Below are 25,516 nucleotides of genomic sequence, written 5' to 3' on the forward strand. Positions count from 1 at the left end.
CATTCCCAGGGTTCATGAACGTGCGACTCTTATCGAGGCCTGAAAGTGCGATGTCGCCCTATTTTACACGCCATTGTTCGACGTCTTTCATACAAAATGAGCTTTAAAAGAGGCAAAATCACCGGAAGGATCTTGTCTTCGAGTCTTTGTACGCATACAATATACAATTGAATGAAAAGCATATTTCATATCTTCGCCAACAAGTCATATATTTGTGCGACTCTATATGGACTTTAAAATCTTAGACAATATTTATATCTTCTTTTTTAAAAGAAAGAATATTTCACAATAATACAAAGCTTATGTTACTCATAAATATATTTTTTCTGTCTTCAGTTTTTCAGGAAGATGCATGTTTATTTCATGTCTGCCTGAACAAGAGAATGACATCAATCTTTTTTGCTACAAAGTAATTAAATTCCAGTATATTTCGGGATGGAGACCTTCGAGTTTATACGTTTATTGTATCACTGTTATCAGACAAGACAAATGTCTTTTTTCTTGTTTACGATATCCGCGCAGCTGCTGGCTTAATGTGCACGCGCGAATACTCGCGCTACTTCGCCTTAATAACGTAACATAAATCATTACACAAATATATACCGAGTTCAGATATATTCGTTGTTACAGAATTAACGAACATCGTTAGAGGAAAATGAAACGAGAGAGGAACTGCCAGTATAAATACCTAGTATTGTGGTGAACAGTAAATGTCCACTGATTTCCTTCCCATACCACAGCTATCGATCCTTGCGGGATTTATTATTCGACACGTGTGACTCCTTGACCAGTCAAATTTAGATAAAATGTACAATTGGTATTCACTGAATGTCCGGTTACATAATTTAACACTGATTATTGTTTCTCACCATTGATTCAATTTTACATAGGAAAAAATTATTAAGAAATGATAAATATAAATAAAATGTAATTAAAAAGTAGAAAGAATGAAAATATTCAAATACACTTTCATTTTAGATTAATCAGATACTTGCATTAAAGTGTTTTGTAGCATTGACCACATGGAAAAGCAAGTTTACCGAGGATGAAAAGGTTTTTTACTTAAAAATTGTACTAAGCACTTGAATGAAGAACACTTGTTGAATCTAGTCCGATGGTAATTTATTAAAATTCTGTTTTTACACAAAAACATCGTTTTTCTATGGAACTAACAACGCGTGAATAGCAGTATGAATAACTTAACAATTTAGATTCCTAGAGAAAAAACTACACAACACAATGCTGTTCCATTGGTGTCGCAGTGACAACTGAAGTCTCTAGTTTCGCGCGTCTCGACGAGGCTCCCGAGACCCCACCAAAGTGTTCACCAAAGTCGAGGCATACCAGGTGTCAGCGTACCTCAAATCGTACGAATCACGATGCAGATGACGATTACTTGGCGAGGGACGCTTTCATCAACAAAACAATTCGCATTTCATGCGATTTAAACGGTGCAAATACCGCTTACGAGATTTGCACAACGAATAACAAAAGACTTTATAGATTTGTTTTTTATATAGTAATTTCTTTAAACTAATACGATTACAGCGTATCTTTTAAAGTTAATCTTTCAGATGATGAGAAGAGATTAAATATCTCGTATAGAATTTTTAGAAAGATTAAAAGAGAAACTTCTAGATAAAAATGTTATTAAATTAGTAAAAATGTAATGATCAACGACTTTTTTATTTATATTTTTTAGACAAAATTTTAAAAATCTTTTAAATCTCTTTTTAAAATATTTTGATATAATATAATATATTTTAAATTAATATTATACAAATATACAACATAATCTCTATTTATAGTAGATAATGACACACCTTTTTTATTTATAATACTTTATACCTCTCTTTCCTCTACTTATACGTATAAGAGAGCCGGATGTCTTGATTTTGAAACCAGAGAAACGATTTTACTTTTTTTTTAACTATCTGAGCACCACTGTCCCCTCACTTTCACATCCTCCACCATGTTTCAGAAGGAGGCTCGATGAAGGAAGTTGTCATAGCGAGAAAAAGGGTGAAAGAAGAAGGGGAATCGGTCATGCCCAACAGTTGACGTTTACCTTGAACAATTTCTTGCAGCCTTATTGCAACTCTTTTTTCGTCGTTGTTTTCTTTCCTGTTGAATGGTGATCATGATATATACTCCGCTTTAAAGGATCACCTTAGGGCAGTTGGTGCAAAAAATGTAAGACGTTGCATAGTCACGTAAAACTCTAAATAAAACGGTACAATAAAATCCAAGGTCAACAACATGATTAAACGCACAGGTAATAAATTCAACAGACAAGTTCTTTTTAGTGGAATTTTTTCAATCAAGTTACATAGAGAAGCCTTGCATCAATATGTAAATATCAATCAACATGTATACCAATCTGATTAAACTTAGTTAATTATTATATAATGTTCCTGATTAGCTACGCATTTGCTGTGGAAAAACATAAACTTTTAATGGAGTTCATTCATATCGGAAACATCCGTGTCGCCTAAAAAGCAGAGGAAATCACTACGTACCAAGTTCAAAATCGGATAACTTTCAGTAATCAGATTGTGTGTCACACGAAATGCGAATCGGCTGATCTTTACCTTCATTACCTTCAGCTGACACGATTACACATCTCTAATTACTTGCAATGTAAGTAAATATTAGGATATTCTAGAAAGTTTTGCAGTTTCATTTCTTTTCAAACACACAATCTTTTTTATATTGACAATCTTTAATTTTTCAAATAACGTGAAGAAACAATTTATACTACCAAGTACAAGTGGAACGTTTCACTTTTGTTCTAGCCGTCCGCTGGCAATCGCAACCACCCACACGACGCCGTTCATTCATCCACGATCATTTCCTCTGCTTTAATGAGACGTACCACCTACGACCGGTTCCATATAAATTACGATTCTTTCTCGTTCGAACGTATTGGTATTTCCTCTGTCTTTCTGTTTTATTCTCATCCATGTCGTTAGCGGTCGTCCACGGTTGGAAGGGGAAAGGCCGCCAGGTTCGCGAATACCTGCGGATGAAACCGGTCTCTCGAAATCGTCTAAGTCGAGAGTCACAAAAGAACCACGCCGGCCGCGAGAGAAATTCCATTTCCAGCGGAGATAACACGTTCCCCTCGCTCTTAGCGGTGATACGTTAATCGCTTAACGATTTATCGACGCCCCATCGCTTAATATAAATGAACCAAGAAGGAATTGGAACAAGATTGGAAAAGGATTGGAACAAGAGAAAATAGAAAATTCTTTGAACTATTGGAAAAATGAAGGGGTGTAAAATTTAAAAATTGACAGAGAGAGTATTAATCTCTTAAGGAATGATTCATCTAAGTATTTGAGTATACATTAAATGTTGATAAACATTAAATAATGCATTAATAAGAAGTTGGCTCATAATAGCTGAAGAGATAAAAAAACCTTATGTTTCTTTAAAGAATAAAAAAATATCTAATATTGCAAAAATAAAGTTAAAAGATATCTAGTTTCTGCAAAAGAAGATAAAAGATATACAAAATTCGTAAGAAACGTGATTGAAAAAAACGTGTCAAGAGAGAAATAAAGATAAAAGAAAAGGTTACAAATTCATTCTGTTTCGTGGAAAATGCAAGGCACCAAACATGATATGAAAAGCTTCTGAAGTCAAATTGTTTGAAAGATCTCATCGATGACGTCAAACACAAATACAATTCCATTTCAATCGATGATTACCATTGCTTCAACGCACGCGATACTTTTCATAGAAAGAAGATGCGAAGAATTTAACTCTGAAGGTCGAACATTTTTCTTCCTTGAAAACTACGTATTTCTTGTCTCACGACTCGTATGATTTTAATAACTGTTCATTATTACCTTCGAAGCGTCCTGTTCATTTGAGTCTTTTTATTCTTGATCAGAAGTTTCGTGTTTGATCTCCGATAAACGTCACTAGCGGCATGAATCACTAGTGAACACAGGTGAGTATCCAGGCTTGATTACCAATCTAGTTTAACGCCGACGGGGAATAGCGGTTCTTAATTAGCACCGTCTCAGGATATCAAATTAAGCCTTACTAACTAGATATTCTCCGAAATAATTTTCTAACTTTCCTGGAAATATCAGAAAGCTGTCATTTATAAATATAAAAATTCTATCTTGTAGTGAATATTGAACAAGCAATGGATATATCAAACACCATAAAATATCGCAATATACATTCGTAATATATAATAAATTCATAATATACAACCATAATTAAGTTTCTATTCATTCTATTAATGTACCTATTAATTCTATTTCACAGTTCTCTGTTCTATCCAATTACACTCATAGATCGAAAAATGGCAGAAGTGCACGTGCATGAAATGCACGTTCCAATTTTTAATTCACGCGAATCAATGCGTAGACACGGCACGGTCTAGACGTGACATCAACATCACAATAAGGCGCGATGAGTTGGCGTTCAGGAATCCGTGAGAGATAAACCAGGACTTTCTAGGAGGACGAGGGAGAAACGAAAGCATCCCCCCAGCCCTTCGTGTTTTATCTACTAGCATCTTGGAATGTCGATGGTCCATATGCAGCCAGTTAAAAATGAACAACAAAAAAGAGGAGAAAACATATCAGGACATGAAAAGAGAAGAACAATGCGACTAGTATTTTAAAAAAGTCAAGTAAGAGCAACTTTTACATACACAAAACATAATACAGTCAGAACAGAATAGCGCGATAAAATTATAATTAATATTATAATTATAAATACGTAATTGCAATTGCAAATTATAGGTTGAACGAAGGATAATGCGTCAATTAAATGCAAATAGGGAAGATGTTATTTGTGTCTGGCGGAGTAAATCAATTATTAAACCACAACAAAAACATAAAAAATAAATTATTAAATGAAGATATCAAAAAAAGAAACCTGTTATTAACATAATAATATTTTTGTTTACTAAAAAGAAGAACGGAAATTAAAAGGTAGAGAAGAATGGAATTGGATCGAAATGCAGACGAATCAAACCGCACCCATGGAACGAACAATAAGCAACGAGGTGGAGAAGGGACACATTCCTTTCGTACGCGTGGAAACGCATCGTGAATGCTCATCGGATGAACTCCGATTCGTTTTGCCTATAGAAAATACTGGCACGATGCGTTCCTTCAAGTATAGACACTAATTTGTGCCGCTAATGAACTCAGCGAGAAAAGCGATCGTTTCTTTTCACGATTTCTCCTGACAATCATGTGTGTCTGTGGTGGAGAACTGTGATGTACAATATGTACATCAGTTGTAATTGCTGCTGTTACAATTTTACATTTTTACATTTTACAATGTTACATTTTTTGACTTACCATTTTTATGAAATGAAATTACCTAAAAGTACAGTAGAACTCCATTTATCGCAAAGATAAGATGTGTAAATTGGGATAGATCATATACATAATAAGAGTTCACTGATTCTCCCAACCACTTGTGATTTTTTGTTCATATAGTGGAAGAATCAGTGAATTCTTATGAACTGCTTGCCCCCCAATATGTCCATATAAACGAAGTTCTACTATATCATCAAATACTTATTTGATTATTCAATATTTTGGTATTAATGTCCAAGTGTATAGGAAGCATTGTTGCACTGAAGCATTATTTAGAGAATTGCATTTACGTACAGCTACGAGAAGCCAACGCAATGTGCAATCGGGTCAAGTTGTAATACATTTCAATCACATTTCGTATATCACAGGAAACTAAATAAAATTAACATATTGAGGTTAATATTCATGTTACATAAGTGTAGCATGATTAATTGTAGAAATTGAGTACAGAGGCTAAATGCATTACAGTAGAGGTAAGTACAATGGAAAAACGATGAACTTTGTTATAATTAAATTCAGCTTCCGATGGATAGAGTTCGCGTTAATTGTCGATAGTAATGTATTACATTAATCTAGGACATTTAGAACAATACTCTGTTAAACAAAAGAAAATTACTTTAATTATTTAAAATATGTAAAATTAATAAAAATATTATTTGAAATATTTAAAAAAAGTAGACCTTGGTACAATAATGTTTCCACAGACAACTGTCTACCTCTACCGGCAACTAGATAAATAACTCATGCACGAACTCTGCAGATATTTTCCATTTTAAAATATGCAAATACGCTTTTTATATAAATCGTATAGTATCTCACAAAATTGTTCACCAAATAACTTTTTACTAAATTGTTACTAAAAAATTCTTCATTTATAAACATTAATTGTTGGAATTTATAAAGTGAATTAAAAACAGAGAGACATCTTGATATGAAATAATTTAATATTTTAAGTAATAAATATACTACAAAATTTCTCCTGCATTAAAAGGACATGAGAATATAGACATGATTTTCTAAATAGTTATAAATTCCCGCCAGATATCTTTAGCATGTTATAGGTGGCGTTATTGTGTTAATGAACTAAGTGGCGCGAGAAACATGTGTGGTCGAGCGGCTTGGTGAGTAATCTCATCACGTAATTTCAGTAATTAATTCATGACACGTAAACATAGCAATCTGCTAACGACAAAGAAAATTTACATACACTTTTACAGTTCCTTGAATCCGGATACCTTGTGTCGTGCTTGCGATTACAAGAATGCAGCCGGTAAACGATGCACGACATCATGGGCCAAAAGTGACATTGAATATGTTCCATCTACTAATATTGGGCCTAAAGACGTTCTTCCATGTATCGTTGCTGGCTCACACTATGGTAAAGGAGACGAAAGAGTCCTCTGTGCTATGATGTGGAGTATGATCCCACCTTGGCATGAGGTTAGTGTTTACAAACAAGGTTAGGTTGACAATGACATTTGACGGATGGGGATAGGTTAAGTGGTTAGCATTTATCAACAAATACGTTGCCGCAAAATGTCCCTATCAAATGTAAACACTTTGATTATATCTCCTTGAGATAATAAGTTATCACATTTTTTTCTTAATCAATTTTATTAGTACATAAATGGAAAAAATATTAGAAATCTTTTTCCTTTTTAAGGGAGATTACAGAAAGCACACACTGTCGACACATAACGCACGTTTGGAAAATATTAAAAATTCCAAGTTGTATAGTGCACCATTACGCAATGGCCAAAGATGCATAGTACTTTGTGAAGGATATTATGAATGGAAAGCTGGGAAAACGAAGAAAGATCCTAAACAACCATATTACATTTATGCTAGTCAGGAGAAAGGAGTAAGGGCAGATGATCCTTCAACATGGAAAGACGAATGGTCTGAGCAGAACGGTTGGGAAGGATTTAAAGTCTTAAAGATGGCAGGAATTTTTAATATATTTTCAACTGGAGATGTAAATGCAACATGTTGGACTTATGTACGATTTAAGTAGAAAGCTACAGGTATGGTAACTCACATTTCAGGGTAAGAAGATATATAGCTGTACAATAATTACTACTGAGGCAAATGGTGTTCTTTCTTGGTTGCATAATCGAGTACCTGTGTTTTTGAATAAAGAACAAGACTCAAGGGTAAAGAAATGAAAATGTTTATATAAATATTAACAAAAAATATTTCCTGTACATAGTTTGTGTTATCGTTTATTGGAATGAATTACTATCTCTGTATGTTTATGTTTCTAATAATAGGTCTGGCTGAATGAGGAGCTACCAATAGCCGACGCCATTGACAAATTAAACAAATTAACATTATCAGATGGTGATTTAAGTTGGCATACAGTCTCAACTCGTGTAAACAATGTATTGTATAAAGGCGAAGATTGTAGAAAAGAGACAAAAGACATGTACGTATATACATATATATATAACGGTACAATTAACTATTCACTATTAGAATTATGAACTTTTAATCCTGTGAAGTGATATGTCAGACTATTGATTTACTAATTCCATTATGTACAGAGGAGAGAAAAAAAGCAACCCTACTAGTTTTATGGCTTCCTGGTTGAAGAAGGGGTCTGCAGACTCAGCTAAAAGAAAAAATACTGAAACTAAGAAAGATGACAACATACCACCAAAAATTACTAAGGAAAGCTAATCATTTCATCCAAATCCGCAAACGAAATCTCAGGGTCAACTTTGTTTCCGCAAAAGTATCAACTTTAAATAAATATTGAGCTCTTTAAGGATATTTATTACAAATTCTTTTATATTTTTGTACTTAATACAGCAATATTAATATTTTAAATATCTTCGTAATAGTATCTCTTAATTAATTATATAATCTATGTTTATTCAACATTAAATCATAAAATGAGAATAAAATAGAGATATGTGAACTCCAGTATTATAAATAAAACAGTACTATATCTTGAATGCGTGTTCTTTATCTTTTGTGTTTTAATATATTCTTTATACTGTCATAATTAAGTCGCTCGATCCAATAGCTAGATAATTTGACATTTAGATGTTCTTCAAATAATCGGCAAAAGGATTGATTATTTGTGATTTTGAAAATTATAGAATAACTTTTCATAAGAATGTTAACGTTATAGAATCGGCCGGGAGAAAAATTTATTTATAATTTTCAAATTTATTAATTCATTTCTTATCTCCTATACAATAATAAATTATTTATGAATAGACTGCGGACTTTTACATCGTTTAGAAAAATTCAAAGATACAAAAATGCATAGAGTGTACATGTGTACATAAAATATCTAAAATGTACTATTTTTTGTAATATTTAATTAGTAAAACAAATTTCTACCTAGATCCTACTATTTTAATTGTCTCCAAGAAAATATGAATCTGTGTAAAAATTCGCAGCTTATTTATGAACAGAAAGTGTATAAGTTTGGACCTAGTGGTATGAGTCCTTCATGAATCCTTGGTTATTCAAGAAATAATAAAGAAAATCATAGAAATTTCTAAAATATCTAGAGTTTGTTCTTCATGCTTCCATGACAAGTTTAATAATCGTCTTTATAAAAAAATTTAATTATGATACTATACAATTTCCAAATGTAATCTATTACAAATCTTAAAGAAAATTCTAAGCACTTTCCTAAACATTATCCAAAAAGCTATTTGAAAAAGCGAATTCTATCTGGCGCGTATCAGTACGCATGCGCAATAGTTGTCAACATGGCGATGGCCATCTCGAATCCTATTCGACAGCAATAAAGAAAAAGATAGTAAAAGAGACGGAGGGGGCTAGAAACTGGCCGGTTTCCCTCAGATGTCAGCACGTTGGCTCGTATCTTGTATTTCGCGGTGGTAGCAGCGGCGGCGAAGGTGAACGGTGGTGGTCCGAGTTTGCAGAGTGGGTACAGTGTGTACGTTAGATAGCGAAGGTGTAAGTACGTCTGGCTGGTGAGCTGTGCTTACGCGTTTTCGTCTCCCGTGCGGCGGGGGCTACCCTTCGCAATAATCCGCGTCACGCATGGCACCGCTTCGTGCCTGAGACGCCTTTTTCTCGGAGACAGAGAGAGCAGGATCGTGCACGGCCGGGGCCCAGCCTCTTCGCGTGCCTCGTCTCATTTTGTCGTTTTCGAGCGCCGGGGAGACAGAGTCGCGAACGAGCCGACAGAATGACCAGCCAGGAGACGCTCGACCAAGGGATCAGTAACGTGGAAACCGAGTATCTCGAGATCAACTCGAAAGGAGCCTGGCCGATTCTCTATCAGGTAAGAAAGATCGCGCCCCCCGTTCCATCTCTTTTCTTCTTCTTCCGTTTTTGCGTCTTTCCTTCCGGTTACAGCGAGAAACGGCGGTTCCTGCCTGCAAATGTGTCACGCACAGAGAGTCTTCCTACCATCACATCCTAACGTAATCTGGGCCTCCTTGCACAATTTGACTAACATTATTTATGAATTTACAAGTCCCAAGTCACGAGGTAATAGTATCAATAAAATATCCTTGCAACATGGTAGTGAGTTTGGTTATAGGTAGACTGCGGATTTTTATACAAATTCATATTTCCGAGGATATAATTTAAAACGTAGAACCTTGATAGGCAATTAGCACTATATTTTGGATATTTGATATATTTGTTTTTTCATATTATGCGCAATTCTGTATTTTCAGATGTCCTATAAATGTATAAATATCTGCAGTCTTGTTACAAGATACTAAACAAACTTCTAGTTGTCTGACTATTACATTTGATTAAAAGTTATGAAATTGTTGAAGAGAAGTTCATAACCTACAACTTGCAACTTGTCAATTTATTGATATTAGTTGGTAAATTATTGTGCAAGAGACGCCTGGACTCTCCGCTGACACGACTGTTTCATCCAAGACATGTATTATCCAGAAACATTGAAATTGCGAACATTATGAAATCTCGTTTCGATCTCGCTCGACGATGTTTGATTGCCAATGGAGGCTAATACCATGGTCGCTGGCACGTTCTCATCTGTCGCGAGATCTCGTAGCTCACGATACGCTCGTCATTTTTTTTTTAGCGCTGCTGAATGAACAGGGAAACCTGTATACCAGCACCAGCGTGTGTATTGTCACACACGTCTGTTATCAAGTTTTCGTTTATTTATCATACGCGACCCGTTCTTGGCCGCATGGCCGCATTTGACTTCCTTCGTGATTTTTGCTAATCTGGCCCAACGCACTCGATTAATTTATGCTCGACACATGAATTTGATTTATCTGTACTTACAACGATGCTATTCGATACGATATTGGAGAAGAGTCAGAAGTTCCACTGCGTTTATCCATTATCTGTTTTGTCCCGTAACTGGCATGCTTTTCCGCGGATATTTACAATGCGCGGATTGTTTCACGATACCCAGGGACTATCAGTTTACTTTCTTGGAAAGCCGTTTTCACGGGAAAATTTTTAAATATCGCATAGACTCTGCATTGTGATTTTATTACCAAGGTCGAATTTCTTGGTTTTAAATATACGTGCCAGGTATATATTTAGTAATACAGTTTGTATTCATAAGTAGAAATGTAAGATTTGTTTACCAGATACTAAATGAAACTTATACAGGTTCTAACAATCAAACTTCATAGATGTGTTCTATGAGTATAATCGACTATGTTATGTAAACATAGGTCATTTAAAACTTTATTAAAGAATTATGATAAAACTAGGAGATATGAAGGAACAATAACAAACCTACAGTTACTGTCATAAGACAAACATACCTACAGTAAACGTAATCATCATTAATTGTCAATTCTATCTCAAAATCTGAATTGTTCCTGCTGGTATGAAATTGATATCAGTAACGAATTAAATTTATTATCTTATGAAACTTATATTGATTTTGTTTCATCTGAATGAACTGATACTGTTTCATATATGTTTCATATGTTTTTAAACTTCTCTTTATATTTAAATGACTTATATTTGTATGACTTTTTTTGTTTGATAGCTGTTATATAGCTTAAGACAGATACATTAAACAAATGAAAATTATTGTTATTTTTATATCTTTTGTTTTCCCTATTATATAAGAAAATGTTACTTTTACAGCATATACGCAACGAATGCAGTAATTTTACATACACATGCAATGAATCAAAGAAACCACAAAACAGAAATTTAAACCGTTATAGAGATGTTTTGCCATATGACCATAGTAGGATTGTCCTTAAAAGGGGCCCATGTGATTATGTCAATGCTAACCTCATACGGGTAGATATCATATTCAGATACTTAACTCTAAGTAAGAAGAACATGATAAAAAGATCTTTTTTATTATAGGTAGATCGTGCCCATAGACAATACATTCTTACACAAGGACCATTGGAAAATACTGCTGGCCACTTTTGGCTAATGGTATGGGAGCAAAATTCTAAAGCTGTGTTAATGTTAAATAAGATAATTGAAAAGAATCATGTTAAGTGTTATCAGTATTGGCCTCTTGGTGATTCGATTAATACTATGATGTTTCCGGATGTTGGTATAAAAGTAAAATATATCAGTAAAACAGAATCATCGGATTACACAACTAGAATATTAAAGTATGGAGATAAAGAATTATATTACAGATACTTCTTTGAGAAGTGCATGTTTAATTTGAGGAGGTATTTGATTTATTGTTCATGTCTTTTGTAGGTTAACTGACTTGGAAACAAAAGAAAGTAGAGAAATATTACATTTTCATTATACTACCTGGCCTGACTTTGGAGTTCCACAAAGTCCAACAGCTTTTTTACGTTTTTTAACAGATGTCAGGCAATCAGGAGCATTAGATCAAAATGTTGGTCCCCCTGTGGTACATTGTTCTGCAGGAATTGGGAGATCAGGAACATTTTGTTTAGTTGATACATGTCTTGTTTTGGTAAGCATTATATGTACTGAAGAGAATCTAGAAATTACAAATGGGAAACTACCTTTCTACTCTTTTGCAGATTGAAGAAAGTGGATTGAATTCTGTGAATGTTAGAGAAGTGTTAATAGAAATGAGAAGACACAGAATGGGTTTAATTCAAACACCAGATCAATTAAGATTTTCATATGCTGCCATCATCGAAGGAGCAAAACAACTGCCATCCAACAACGTGGTAACTAATACCAATTCACAGTGGTACAATATTATTAGTCTCTTCATCCTAAATTAACTTAATATATGTTTTTGTCGTTTGTTTCATGTACATACATGTTTGTCTTTGTGAAAAGTCTTGTCCTTAACGTGAATTAACTCTAATAACATTGTGCTACTGTGGAACATGACAGTCTTTGATTTTCACTAACTTATGTGATCCTTACAGAATATTAATAATGAAGTGGTAACAAATCATTATGACGTGGTAAGTAACATCAGTAATTCTTCGAACGAAGAGGAAGATGAACCACCTCCTTTGCCACCTCCAAGAGGTGAATCCTTAACACGTAGCATGATGGCAGATTTAACTTCAAATCCAATAACAAGAAATGGTAAGCATGTAATTGTAAAAGTTAATAATTTTCAAAATATAATTTTCTTTTTATCCAATATTAGACGAATTAAGTGCACCACCTGACAAACCATTGCCTAGAGAGCCATCAATTTCCACAGAAATATCTACTACCAGTCCACAGGCTGTTGCAAACTCTGCAGTAATCACAAACAATTTACATGAACAGAATTCCGATGGTGTTGTGGTGCCTAATGATAATACTAGTGACGGTGAAAACTCTTCAAAAACAATTAGTCCTCCGTCCAGTCCAGATACGTGAGTTATTTTAACAATGAAATCATATTTACGTGTTTCAATATCTTCGTTTCTTCTTACTTATCCCATGTAAACAGGAAAAACGAAGTACGTCATCGTAATAAGGAGAAGAAAGAACGTCTGGCAGCACAAGTACGGGAGATGAAGCGTCGTCAAAAAGAGACTGAAGAATGGCAGAAGCTCAAGAGGTCATTATTTAAACCTCTTACAATAGGCATAGGCGCTGCAATTGTTGGTGGGGGTATTATAGCAATCTGTGGCTATTTGTACATGCGTGGTTAGGACCGAATTGTTTCCCTGTCACACATGTACATGGACCATCGAATTGTCAGTGATCGAATAGGTGATCCGCACATTCAAGAATAGTTACTTTCACTACGAAATATTTAACAGCTCCATTGCACATGCCATTGATTGCCGTTTCGAGAGAGTAATTAATCAGGGAGAAGCATTTAGTGTTATGTAATTTAAAGTAAAAATACACGCAGTCGTCGTGAGGCGTTATAGTAATGAGACTATCAGTTGAGTTGGCAAAATGAGACATATGTCAGTTATCAAAGAAACGTTCAAGAGAAGTAACTTATTCTAACAAAGTGCATTTTGTAAAGGACATTGCTGCACGATAAAGAAGCGAGAAAAAAAATGAGAAAGAGATCAGGAAGTCAATGATAAATAGGAACGAAAGAGAAAAAGGGAGATCCTCGATTTGTATTTTTGTATCGTGATTCACTTAATGAGTATGTATCATACTAGAAGCTAAATATTCTTTTGAAAATCTTCTTGTTAGGTTTCCATGAAAGTTGCACTTGACAAAGTCAGTAGACCCTTTCGCATTCGCGTTTCCAATCATAGTGAAATAAGAGGTAAATTAACTTAGATTTTTACTTTGTGATCTTTTTCTACCCAATTAGAAATAGAGACTATCTTTTTTATTTGTTTGATGATGCTAACAATTGAACGTGTATTCTGTGAAGTAGGATGTAAGAAAAAGCACATGTAAAAATCTAATATAAGTAAAATAACAGTGTCCTCTTATTCTCATATTGTAATGATGGTAGGTTCTTACATATAATAGAATACATTACACACGAAGTGGGTGCACGACATTTCGATAAGTAAGATCGATTATTTACTTTTAAAGTAATAATCAATATAGAGGCAATTAAAAGTATTAATTTACCACATTTTTTATTTCTTACAACATTTAAATAAATTTAGATTTCTTTAATTTAATTCATTTCATTATCTCCAATATTTTAATTCTGATAATGAGTTGAAGGATGAAAGAGACGAGTTTCCTTCAATTTTTCAACTGTTATTCTTCGAACAATTTGATCTACTGTTAGCAATCATCCAGGGTACCAAAATCATTCGCTTAGAGTTTAATAAGTAACCCCGATCATCTTGCTAGAATTTAATGGATATATTCGTGATAGTCATAGAGAAATGTTAATGAACTTTACAGTTATAGTACACTATATAAATGTTTCTTTTTATAAATAACTTGCCCATATAAGTAGAATCCATTCTTCTATAAAATGTTCATGACGAAACGAAGTCACATTAGAAATTAGCATAAGCGATGCCTGTGACGTACCATGGCCCATTCTCACATGGCAGATGAATGTTGTTTACTTAAAATCATCGATTTCGTTCGAAACTTGTTCCTGGGGCATGCGTTAAAGGGGAGGGGAAAGAAAAAAGAAACAAATCATCTTGACTTTCTCTCTTCCTGGAAGAAACGCGTCATCGAGATATTCCGTTTAATATGGCAACTGGTGCCTTCGATGTTGTGTGTACTTCGTAAATAATTCATGCAATTTCGTAAAATGCTCGTAATCGTTTGTAATATGAGTCATTTTATACTCGAAGTAGCCGAGGGTATTTTTTATGCGAGAATTACATGACCTGGTTAACAGAAAAATTATCAAATTTCTCGTAATACTGGAATAATTAGCGGCAAGAATATTCTCAGCGAGCAAAACTTGCTATTGTATTCATCACTCGTTATCCTGCGCATTGCGTTTTTCATTTCATGTGATGAAATTGTCGACATAATGGGTGCCAAACAATGAGAAGCCAACAAGAATTTTGTACGTCATGCATAATATATATAGAAATATCTAATATTCTTGTGAATCAGTTTTCGGTCATCAGCCTTGATGCATACTTCAGTGTAAGTATTAGAACAATATCTGATTACATGGAATTGAATCAAGCACTCGACTAATTTGAGAAATTAGTGTTTCGTAGGAACTTCCTCGCATGCTTGAAGATGAAGTAAAGTTGCTGTAGATGATTCCACTAGTGTAACCAAGATGTACACGATATTGTTTATCAGAAATTGATATTTTGTGCGCATCTGATTAGTATAATATCAAAGGTGATGTCGAAAATTGATTCAGTCAGAGGAACATGTTGGAATAATCAACGGTATCATAGCTGTGTTAGTAAATTTTATTTTATACACTTTTAACCCCTTATCAAAGGCGCTTTTCTATCATCTATCATTAGCAATCTCACTCCCGTCTAGCATTCGGATAGATATTGCAATATTTATACAAATTATAAAGAACTTTAGTTCCCACATAAAAGAGAGTAACTAGGGGTTAAAAAAACATTATTTTAAAACACGAATTCTAACTGATTTGCTCAATAGTAAATCGTTTGAAGCATATTGAGCATCGTGGAAAGACTGAGTACATCTATAATTGCTTCTACATGAAGTTTAAAAAAGAAACAAATGGAAACGAAAAAGAATTACAAATACGTAACGCGGTCAAAAAAGATTTTTACTCTTAAGCCGAGCTTCTACACAAATCGTCACGATCATTCTTTAACCTGGAGTAAGCTTACTGGATCGTGTTCCAACGTTAAACAAACGAGGGAAAGAAGTTAGAACAGGAAGCAAAGTATAGCTTAGTTGCTTACGTTTTGACTTTTTTCCAAGAAGAAAACACGCGTGGCGTGAACAAACGTATTTTGTGTACTTTTGTATTACGTCGTTAATCCATAGGATGCTTGGAACACGATTTTCATGTCAAAGAATTATTTTTCTTATACGTGTTACATTCACTGCACAGTGGTTATAAAAAGCATTAGTACATAATTATTATAGCATTTATATATTAATTAATCAGATTCAAACGTACTCAGTTTCGTGTCATTTAATAGTACTTTTATGTGATTACAAAAAGTCGATACTGTAAAAATATAGGACCTGCTAAAAAAAGCGCTTTATTACAAAGATATATATAGGTATATACAGATACTTTTTGTAACCACTGTATATGTGTTGGTGTGTTCGTTCATAATGCACCGAGGCATAATCGCAAATTATCGTAGGAGAGATGTCATCGTGTTCCATTTAAAGCAATGTTAAAACGTGTTCGAAGTTGAATACAGTATTCTGTCGTCGGTACAGTTCACCTATGTGTGTGTGCACCATTGTATATCTTGTTACCTGATTTTCATCTAGAGTATATTCGTACGTTTATATTGTCGTTAGAGGAACATGCGACCCAAACATGTTTTTTTTTTCTCATTTTAAAATGATTTTTGAAACATGTTCGAATAACTTTAATATAGCATGCGAGAACAGTGTGAAAAAACAATCTTCTCCCAGCAAGGAGAACGACACATACGTCAGCCTTCATTTAGAGCGATTACATTGAGCGAAAGAGATGATAGAGCGTTCCTAGAAGAGAGTCGACAAATTCGATATTTTTTATATTTTCTTTTTTAGAAACACGATGAATGTGATCTTCGAGTTTATAGCGAGAGTGCTTCTTTTCTTGAACGGTTGAAACTGTTTGAAGTTTCCAGGTGCTGACTTTTGGAACATAATTTTTATGTCGAAATCACTTCCACAAGAAGATCTAGAAATAATAATGACAACTTTATTTTATTATATTACTGTATAATATAAATGTTAACATTGATTTCTATGTTACAACGTAATTGAACAATTGAAATTCTCTAAATATGAGGAGTATTTAATGACATTATAGTAACTCTTACACTGCAATATTATTACTTAATTTTTGACAAGACCAGAATTAGCACCTGAAAACTTATAATTAGACTGTGGATGTTTATATATACACAACAAATTTAGAAGTGCAGAAATGTATAGAGTGCACTTAATACGCAAAAGATACATAAAATATCCGAAACAAAGGACAGATTATAATATCTATAGTAGGTAAAACTAGTTTTTATCTAGATTTCATTTCTTTAATTACAAAAATATGAAATATGCATCCGTAGTTTATTTATAACAGTTGTAATCGACGAGTTAACCGAAGATTAAAATTCCTTTCAGATTAGTTTAGTGTCTTTCGTCGTTAATGATCAATCGTGATGAAGGCGTTCATCACACGTTCACCGAGCATTCTCGTTCCTGTAATTATCGAAAAAATAAGGTGAATATTAGACGTCGAAACATTTGTCCAACTTATCTGTTGTCGTTGCTGGAAGCTTCTTGAAGATTTTGACAGAGAGCATGCGAGAGAACGCGAGAGAATGTATGCGTGTGAGAGATGAGGAACGAGAAACATACGTATTCTTGAGAACTAAAATCCATGAAAGACACGGTGCTAATAAAAAGTTCCAAAAAAAGAGACAAAATAAAAGGAAGGAAGAAAGGGAAAAAGGAGAAGAGGAAGTATTGAGAAACACGCCTCGACGCGCGTGCATGCGTGAAAGAGCGAGAATGAACAGAAGAAGTATGAGAGTGAAAAAGACGAAATGTTACGAGCGACGATCGTGAGATTTCGTACGAACATTTTTTCCTACATTTCGCCTCTAGAAGAATAATATAAGAACAGGAAACAAAAAAGAAAGTCACACCATGTAAGGAGTTTTTTAGAGGAGTATACTTCGTCGATTATATGATAGAAACATGTTTTATATATATAGAAATCGGACGATCGAGCTCAGAAGAAGATTTAAAAGAAAAAAAAGTATAAAAAAAAAAAGACGAAGAGGGGAGGCTTTCGTATACAATTTCAGTTTTTCTCCATCCAGTAATCTCTCCGTCGTATACAATAGACATAAACTCGTTACGATACTACAAGGAACCGCAGAAACATATAGCTAAGTGCCTACTCCTACGAAAGAAAAGGGAAGAGAAAAAAAGGGAGTCATAATAGTGAAAATACGATCTGTAGTAGCATTCAAATAGAGTTACGACACTGTACGCAACCCCTCGCCTTTTTGGAAGAGCGTAATCATCGAGCAAGTGAATCCTTTATTATCCGACAATATATACTTATACATGTAATATATATTTAGAAATAGATAATCGTTCCAGTAAATCTATTGTTACCTGACTGTCGAATGATCGAGTCACGAGATTTATGATTTATAGTTTATTATAATTATTTTTTCACAGGCTAGTATTTGAAAACAGAAGACTTTTTTTAATGCAAACTTCATAGAACTCGATAATGCAATGATACTTCATGGAAGATATCTAGTGTACTGGTAAAATTCAATTCAAAAGCTAAGTAGAAAAGGTCACCAATTACAAAACTAATTTTCTTTTATATACAAATAATATATATATACATTTCTTTTTAATATCATAAAATCACAATGTAATGAGTAACAAAAATAATGTATTTACAGATTATATTTTCAGGGATGTTTATTTTACCTGTCACTAAATTCTTCCCAACAAGACAAAAAAGAAAAGACATTCTCGTGGTTTGATCAATTAATTTGACAAGTCAGGTCGTCTAAAACTTAAGAATGGAGTTGCGCGTGTGAAAAGGGAAGCAAACAAATGAAATACGATATAAGGACCAGGAAAGCAAGAACGAAGATCAGGGTTTAGATAACGATATTAATGTTGTCCTTCCGGAAAACAAATAGAACATGGGCAATGGTAGGAAGTTACTTCTCCCTGAGGTCAAACTGCATCCTTGCGACTCTACTTCTACGCAGTTAACTGTTAATATTTACATTTACGATGTACACCGTGGTAGAAGTTGTATCAAGACATGGTATTTTAAATGTAAAACGAGAACAGATACACACATACATACACATGAATGACAAATGGAAACGTAACACTTGGTAGAATTAGAGAAGACTGAATCATAGAGGAAGAGGGTCGAAAGAAGTGAAATGAGATAATGTGTTACTGATTCGCGAAAATTGGGGATGAAAGAAAAATCAAATTTTTATACAATTTATTTCCGATTGGCTATATGAAAAGAGAAACGATATTAGAACAAGATTAATGGAAAAATTCATTTGAAACGTCACTTCGCTTCTTTACACGTCCCAACTATAGAACATTAGATCAAAACAAAAAAATAAGAAAACAGTGAATAGCATGAGGAAATGGTTTGCATGCAATAAAATGTTATTTATGCGACAAGAAAGAGAAAGAGAGCAGAAAAAGGTCGATATGCGCGGCAGCATCGATGCCCTCACGACGCATATTCGTTTTTTTACTCCCAAATGTAGAACGAACAAAAAAAAAAAGCAAAGCAAGAACTACTCGTAGACGAGGTTCCCCGATTTGCATATTTAGATCGATCAATACAGGAAAGGATTTTTTCGTACTTTCCAACTTTTTTTTCATTCCACTACCCCCCTTTTTGACTAACGTGACCGGCCGACAAGTTTTGGATATTGACATTCGTATGAAAAATTATATAAGATAGAAGAGATAAAAACTATGTATTTTTTAGATATATCTAGATTGTGGATTTTTATACATTTATGTGAAAATGCGAAGATGCATACAATGTACGATAATATATAAAATATCCGAAATATAATACTCTTTGTAATGTGTAATAAATGAAAAACGTCTCTGTTTAGGTTTGATTTCTTCGATTACGCTCATGGAAATATAAATATGTATAAATATCCGCAGTCTAGATATAGTATTTCCAATAGAAATTATATGTTACAATGGGAATACATTCTTTGCAGTATACAGTGGCTACAAAAAGTATTTGCACGCCATATTATTTATTTATATTATACTTATATTAAATTTCATATAATTTAACAGTATTTTCATACGATTACAAAAATTTGATACTATGAAAATGAGATGTATAGAACGCGATAAAAACACATTCCATTGGAAAATAAGAATATGTACAAATACTTTTAGTAGCCAATGTATATGTATATTTCTTTTCTTTCTTCCTTTTTTAAATTGAAGTTCGCGTATGTAAAAATGATATGCTTTGTAATTAAGATATTTTATTAGCGTATTTGATACCGAAACCTGTCGAACGGTTCCCTCAACAGAATGTTTCACCTAACAATTCCATCCGGGAAGATTGGTATGAGTGAAATCGAGTCGACCAATTCCCATATACTAACAGATCTAACTCAATCCTCGTGTCTCTAACAGATCTGGTCTATTACTAATCCGTTTTGCCTTGTGCTTGTTTTCTTTATTTCTCGTACTTGTCTTCCCAGCAGCCACGAAATACCCTCATCTGGTGATTTCTTTCAGATCTAAAAGTGAAACTACTACCGAAAGCAGCGAAACCGTGAACGAGGAGGCCGAATCTGCAAAATAAAATAAAAACTGCATATATATGAAAACAAAACAAAACAAAAAAAAAGAAAAGTAAAGAAAGATACGAAAATCTCGCGACAAGATCGCGTTAACATCTCGAAAAGTAAACACGTGAGAAAGAGGTTCTTCGTTTTTTGAATCGGATTTTTCTTTCTTTTTTTTCAAATGAACACATAGGTACGAAAATGAGCTAGAGAAGCGGAGGGCTATTTATTCGACGAATGCTTAAACTGAGAAAAATAAATCAATTTATTTGATACAAACAGAAGCAACACTTAATTTGACGATGCACGATGTTCTTTTAAGACACATCCTCTTTCCCAATCAATGATTTTTATTTATATTTCTTCATAACTGATGATCGAAAAGAGACTGTATTTAGTATCTTGAATCGATTGAAATCCTTTAAGAATCAAACCAAAAGTTTTAATCTTCTGTATAACGAAATAGATTTGTATTGGCTTGTACTATCCATTTGGAATAACTATTTATTGTATTTCTTTATTGAAAAAGATAAACTGGGATAAAGTAATAATTTTATTTCTTTTACTCAAAAATGTAGTACTAATTTTACTATGCATTACCAATCATTAACATGAATTTTCTACTTGGTGTATACAGTGTGAAGCAGTATGAAGTATACAGTGGAATTACTTACCAGACCAATCTTTTACTTTTAGTTCCATGGAACTGGTACTCTGAATCTCTAATCTCTACAGACAAATAGAAATGCCAAAATAGTAATGTGTAAGTTATGGCAAAACAAAGTTCCTGTTCAACTCATTGTCAGGTTCCACACATCAAACTTTAACATCTAAATAAAAGGAACTAAGCAAGAAATGCAATTACCATTTTACATGGCTCCACAAGAGGCTCGTAATTTCCCATCTAGTAAACGATCATTTGATACGTATAAATGAACCACGTTCTTCTACTGAATAAAGTGTGTATCGTTGAGGCACAAATTCTTCTAGTGGTTTGTTGCGTAATTTCATAGCCATGGCGTGTAATCAACTTCCGCGTAAAATGAATCATAGTGCAGCACAATCAGCGATCGTTAATTGAACATCAAACACTTTTCTACGTAGCAGGTGAGACAAACGACGAAGAATTGCCACTGTTTGATCAGGATTGACGTGAGCATGCCTCTTAGTCAACGTCACGTTTCACCCCCGTTTGGTGGATTCCTGTTTTTAAAAAAACACGTACTCGAGGATGCATCGATGTTACTGGTTTACCAGGTTGGTTATCACTTGCCATAGAACGTCATTGTACGATTAGCGTGGTTACGTTTGACGTCATTATTTCATATAAATGCTACGAGGATGCTTTGCCGGGCACAAATCTGCCACAGAGCTGTTACAAACAGATTTAGTGGTTTTTCATAGACAAGAAGTAATTTTATACGAATTATACTTGCTTTTTCTTTTCTTGCTTTTATCTTTTTTGAGCGAAGATTTGAAGATCTGTGAAGTCATTTTTCAAGTAGAGTACTCGAGGGTGTTTTTGAAGCTTGAAGATTGGAAGATTGGTCCTGAATCTTGAAGGAGCTTTTCACTGAAGTAACAAGATGGTAAGATTATCTTGAGAATATTTAAATAAGTTTAGTTCGGTTGATACGTGATGAAACTCTGAATTCTTTACAATTCTTTACAATTCTTTACAATACGGCGGTAAAAATTTATTGAGAAGTGGAAATTATGATTGGTATTTTAATAAAAGAACATCTTTGAGTGAGTTTCCTTTGCAACTACGTAATTTTATAATCCTATACTGTGGAATGATAAAACTAATGAAAGAATTTTGAAAGAAAGTCAAGAATATTATTATGTCATTTTTAATGACAGAGTTATCAGTAATTTCAGAGTTATCAGTAAAAATTTATCTTCGTCTAGATAAATCTAAAAACTTTGAAAAGTAATAATATTTTTCGTTTCTTCATTTCAGAAAGCCGTCGCAATCATCTTCTTTCTGACCTTCCTCGGCTGCTGCACCGCATTTCCGGTCAAGCTGGACAATAATTCCAAGTCACTTGCCAGCATTTTGACTTTGCCCGAGGAACCAACCGATCTTAGAAACAAACGACAGGATGACTCAGTTCCAGTAGCATACGCATTTCTCCTGAGTAAATTGGATGGGTCAAAGGGGGATTTTGATGGTACTTTGGTCGAGAAACGCGATACAAAAGAACAAGATCAAGAAGATCTTGAAACTGCAGCTGGTACTTACGTTCTTCGACCACTGTTCGTCTACCGACAGCAGTTGGCGTATAGGCAACGACTCAGAGATACGTATCGTCGAGAAAATCGCTTCTGAATCATGTTAATAGAGCCGGTTATGACGTTGACAACATGACAAACAAAAGGGCAAACGATTTGGAAGCTAAAGGAACGTATATAACCCATAAACCACCTCATAAAGGAGTATATACAGAAATTTATGACTGAAAAGAGGAATATGAAGTTCCCTTTTTTTTGGAGTAGAAAGGAACTTCAATTTTGAGGAAGATTCTGTGGAAAAGAGAAAAGCTAGATCCCTTTGAAAGTAATGTAATGAAAATTAAGAAGAATCTAAGAAAATAAGAGTACTAAAAGAAAATCTGTAATCTCCAGGAAGGATGCAATAGAGATAGGAAGAATATTGAAGAGTATAAGTTTTTGAAGATTTAACTATTATTCAATTTTCGAAGATGAACTTCGTGCTGTATTTCTTCTATTGTTGATGAAAACGATAGAAAATCCTTACAAGGTATAGAAGTTATCGAAGGCGGAAATAGAGAGGTCTTTAACGCTGTATTAGTTATCGAACTCGTTAATGGAAGAGTATAAATAGTAGAGCTGATAATTGGATGAGCAAACTGCCCACGTGATAAACAGAAGCATTAGTAGATGCAGAAAACAACATCTCTGATGTATAAGTTTCTGTTTTCTTTCTACAATTTATTTAGTCTTTCTTATGTTCCGTAATTTGTCACAAAATTTTGTACTGATTTTTGTAAGATGAAATCTTAGCTTATATTGTATAAAAGTATGAATTAGTAATTTAAGATAATACTCTAATTGAAGGTAATTTTTAGTTGTAAGGAAAAACTACCAAAGGCACCAAAGTAAGCATCTTACATGTATTTATTTAAAACAATATTGTTAAGTATTTTAACTATAATTGATGAACTGTTTTTGTAATATGATTTTTTTATGTACTCTAATTATTAATCTCATTCAATAAATTTCTTATAATAAAATACTTAAGAAATCTTTTTATTTTTTTTTATATATACATAATATATGTTTATTGTAATTAATCACATGAATACACAGACATATAAAAAATACACTATTTTCCTGGGAATACTGGAATCCTTATAAAATGGTGAGAAGAATCTCTCTCACCACTAGACCAAAATCTGTTTCCAAATGTTGGCTGGTACCAAGGAGGATACAATCTGCCTTCTTCCCTAGATTCTTCTGAATATGTGTTCCTTTTTTCTATGTTCTTAACATTCGCAGAATCTATTTGTGCAGGATCAGATAGACTAGAAGATTCTTCATTGGAATTTTTATTTGATGCATCTTCGGTTCCTTCCTCTGTAGTCTCATAATCGTTATTTTGAGATTCATCCACAGCTAATCCCCGATCAGAATCAAAAGTATTATCCTGTGAAAATTCGTCTGAATTTGACGGCTCTTGGTATTCTTCATCTTCGCTATCTCGTTTAACGCGATACCAAGGTTCTAAAACGGAATTATGAATTGATTCTTTAAGTATGGTGATTATCTGTTGATTTTCTTCCTTATCTTTAGATTCTGTAGTATCCATTGTAAATGACTCTGTCGTTGTGAATGCTTCCTTGCAACATGTTTCAGAAGCTGATACACTTTCTTCCAAAGAAGCTGGTCTTTTTGTAGAGCTTATAAATTTTGAGTCATTTTTTGATGTATTATATACTGTCCCATTGTCATTTCTCAAATCAGAATTTGGAGATTGCATCGGAAGTGTTTCTGTCTCCAAATTATTGCATTCAAATGCTTGGAGAATTTTTAACAAGATAATCAAACTGAAGAAACGAACAGAGTGTGCCATTCTCTTCGTTGTCACTGTTAAAGAATCTTAAAAATGAACAATATTTAAGATCGTTCAATCTAAATTCTTAATTCGACAATAACGGTATGAGCTGTTCAAGTGGTAATGAGAAACTAAAGAACCGGAAAAAGAAGTTGCCCCTTTTATAGTTGGCTATATAGAAATAACTGGTAAAGTGATCGCTAAACGTCTGAATATTATTAACAACATACTAATTACCAAATTAGTGTCCAAATAATCCTGATGATTTAAAATAGCGTTTACGTGAACAGCATTTGGAATAAATACACAGAAATCTTCGAAAACGAAAATCTTAATATTGATTATATGTATGTGTATGTGTGGTGCTGTAATCTTATACAGATATAATTGCTTTACTATTCTCTAATCTTATTTCAGGTCATTATATTTTCAGTCACTATTCGGCAACGGAGATAAGACATTCTAGTTTTCAGACATTTTCAAGTTAGCAAAGTTATATTGGAATGAATAGAACATTTTTAGAATGAGTTATTAAAAAATTAATAGATTTGATAAATGAAATCAACAATTAAATCATCAATAGTATTTCACTTATAAGAGACATGTAATATGAGGATTCATTGTTTAAATTTACTATACTTATATAATAAATAAAACTGAGTAGTGGTATATAATCAATTTTTGATTAACGAGAGCTGATCAAGGAAAAGTGATATGCGATGGTAAAGTCGAGAAGGCAAGTTCACGGCGCAACTGGCCAAAGTGATGTACCGCAA

The 25,516-nt window shown here is 33.6% G+C and overlaps 3 protein-coding genes, 2 long non-coding RNA genes and 1 pseudogene across 14 annotated transcripts in view; 4 read left to right on the forward strand and 2 right to left on the reverse strand.

Moving 5' to 3' along the window:
- The window catches only part of LOC110119439, a 3,495-nt gene extending 2,283 nt beyond the window's left edge, over positions 1-1,212 (forward strand). For both annotated transcript variants that reach the window (XR_007224848.1, XR_002307936.2), the window contains exon 4: positions 10-1,212. This is a non-coding gene — a long non-coding RNA (uncharacterized LOC110119439). The remainder of the gene's footprint in view (positions 1-9) is intronic.
- LOC100645796 (sarcospan) overlaps positions 1-1,349 on the reverse strand; it is a 17,584-nt gene extending 16,235 nt beyond the window's left edge. For all 4 annotated transcript variants that reach the window (XM_012310179.3, XM_012310180.3, XM_048407776.1 and 1 more), the window contains exon 1: positions 689-1,349. The gene's annotated coding sequence lies outside the window, so the exon portion shown is untranslated. The remainder of the gene's footprint in view (positions 1-688) is intronic.
- Positions 1,290-6,278, forward strand: LOC110119460 (annotated as a pseudogene).
- A 120-nt stretch (positions 6,279-6,398) lies between these two features.
- On the forward strand, positions 6,399-8,311 carry LOC105665913 (abasic site processing protein HMCES). Its single transcript, XM_012310183.3, has 6 exons — positions 6,399-6,475; positions 6,572-6,794; positions 7,018-7,329; positions 7,400-7,507; positions 7,625-7,779; positions 7,898-8,311. The coding sequence occupies exons 1-6, from the start codon at positions 6,456-6,458 to the stop codon at positions 8,031-8,033; spliced, it is 954 nt and encodes a 317-aa protein (XP_012165573.2). The 5' UTR covers positions 6,399-6,455; the 3' UTR covers positions 8,034-8,311.
- Positions 8,312-9,183: 872 nt separating this feature from the next.
- Positions 9,184-21,213, forward strand: LOC100646948 (tyrosine-protein phosphatase non-receptor type 2). Of its 4 annotated transcripts, none has more exons than XM_012310184.3 (9): positions 9,185-9,624; positions 11,439-11,600; positions 11,670-11,929; positions 12,024-12,249; positions 12,320-12,472; positions 12,680-12,845; positions 12,910-13,123; positions 13,201-13,311; positions 20,613-21,213. In XM_012310184.3, exons 1-9 carry the CDS (start codon positions 9,529-9,531, stop codon positions 20,677-20,679), a joined length of 1,455 nt encoding a protein of 484 aa, XP_012165574.1. In that variant the 5' UTR covers positions 9,185-9,528; the 3' UTR covers positions 20,680-21,213. The 4 variants fall into 4 exon arrangements, with proteins under 4 accessions (XP_020719571.1, XP_012165574.1, XP_020719573.1 ...); XM_020863914.2 differs by lacking the exon at positions 20,613-21,213 and adding an exon at positions 17,448-19,698; XM_020863912.2 differs by lacking the exon at positions 20,613-21,213 and having other exon boundaries at positions 9,184-9,624; positions 13,201-19,698.
- Positions 17,318-22,143, reverse strand: LOC110119440. 3 transcript variants are annotated; one of them, XR_002307937.2, is made up of 4 exons: positions 21,528-22,143; positions 21,337-21,391; positions 20,477-20,668; positions 17,318-17,525 (listed from the first exon to the last, which is right to left on the reverse strand). It is a non-coding gene; the product is annotated as an uncharacterized LOC110119440 (long non-coding RNA). The 3 variants fall into 3 exon arrangements; XR_007224842.1 differs by having other exon boundaries at positions 20,379-20,668; XR_007224843.1 differs by having other exon boundaries at positions 20,373-20,668.
- Positions 22,144-25,516: the final 3,373 nt, after the last annotated feature.

Source organism: Bombus terrestris, chromosome 7, assembly GCF_910591885.1.
Source record: "Bombus terrestris chromosome 7, iyBomTerr1.2, whole genome shotgun sequence".
NCBI classification, from domain to species: domain Eukaryota; kingdom Metazoa; phylum Arthropoda; class Insecta; order Hymenoptera; family Apidae; genus Bombus; species Bombus terrestris.

Excerpts from the sequence above, each read along its gene's own strand:
- LOC105665913 (XM_012310183.3), top strand. The coding sequence starts at position 6,456 with ATGTGTGGTCGAGCGGCTTG. Across the intron at positions 6,795-7,017 it reads TGATCCCACCTTGGCATGAG|GGAGATTACAGAAAGCACAC; the intron begins GTTAGTGTTTAC and ends TTCCTTTTTAAG. Across the intron at positions 7,780-7,897 it reads AGAAAAGAGACAAAAGACAT|AGGAGAGAAAAAAAGCAACC; the intron begins GTACGTATATAC and ends CATTATGTACAG.
- LOC100646948 (XM_020863912.2), top strand. The coding sequence starts at position 9,529 with ATGACCAGCCAGGAGACGCTCGACCAAGGGATCAGTAACGTGGAAACC. Across the intron at positions 11,601-11,669 it reads TCAATGCTAACCTCATACGG|GTAGATCGTGCCCATAGACA; the intron begins GTAGATATCATA and ends TTTTTATTATAG. Across the intron at positions 12,250-12,319 it reads TTGATACATGTCTTGTTTTG|ATTGAAGAAAGTGGATTGAA; the intron begins GTAAGCATTATA and ends ACTCTTTTGCAG.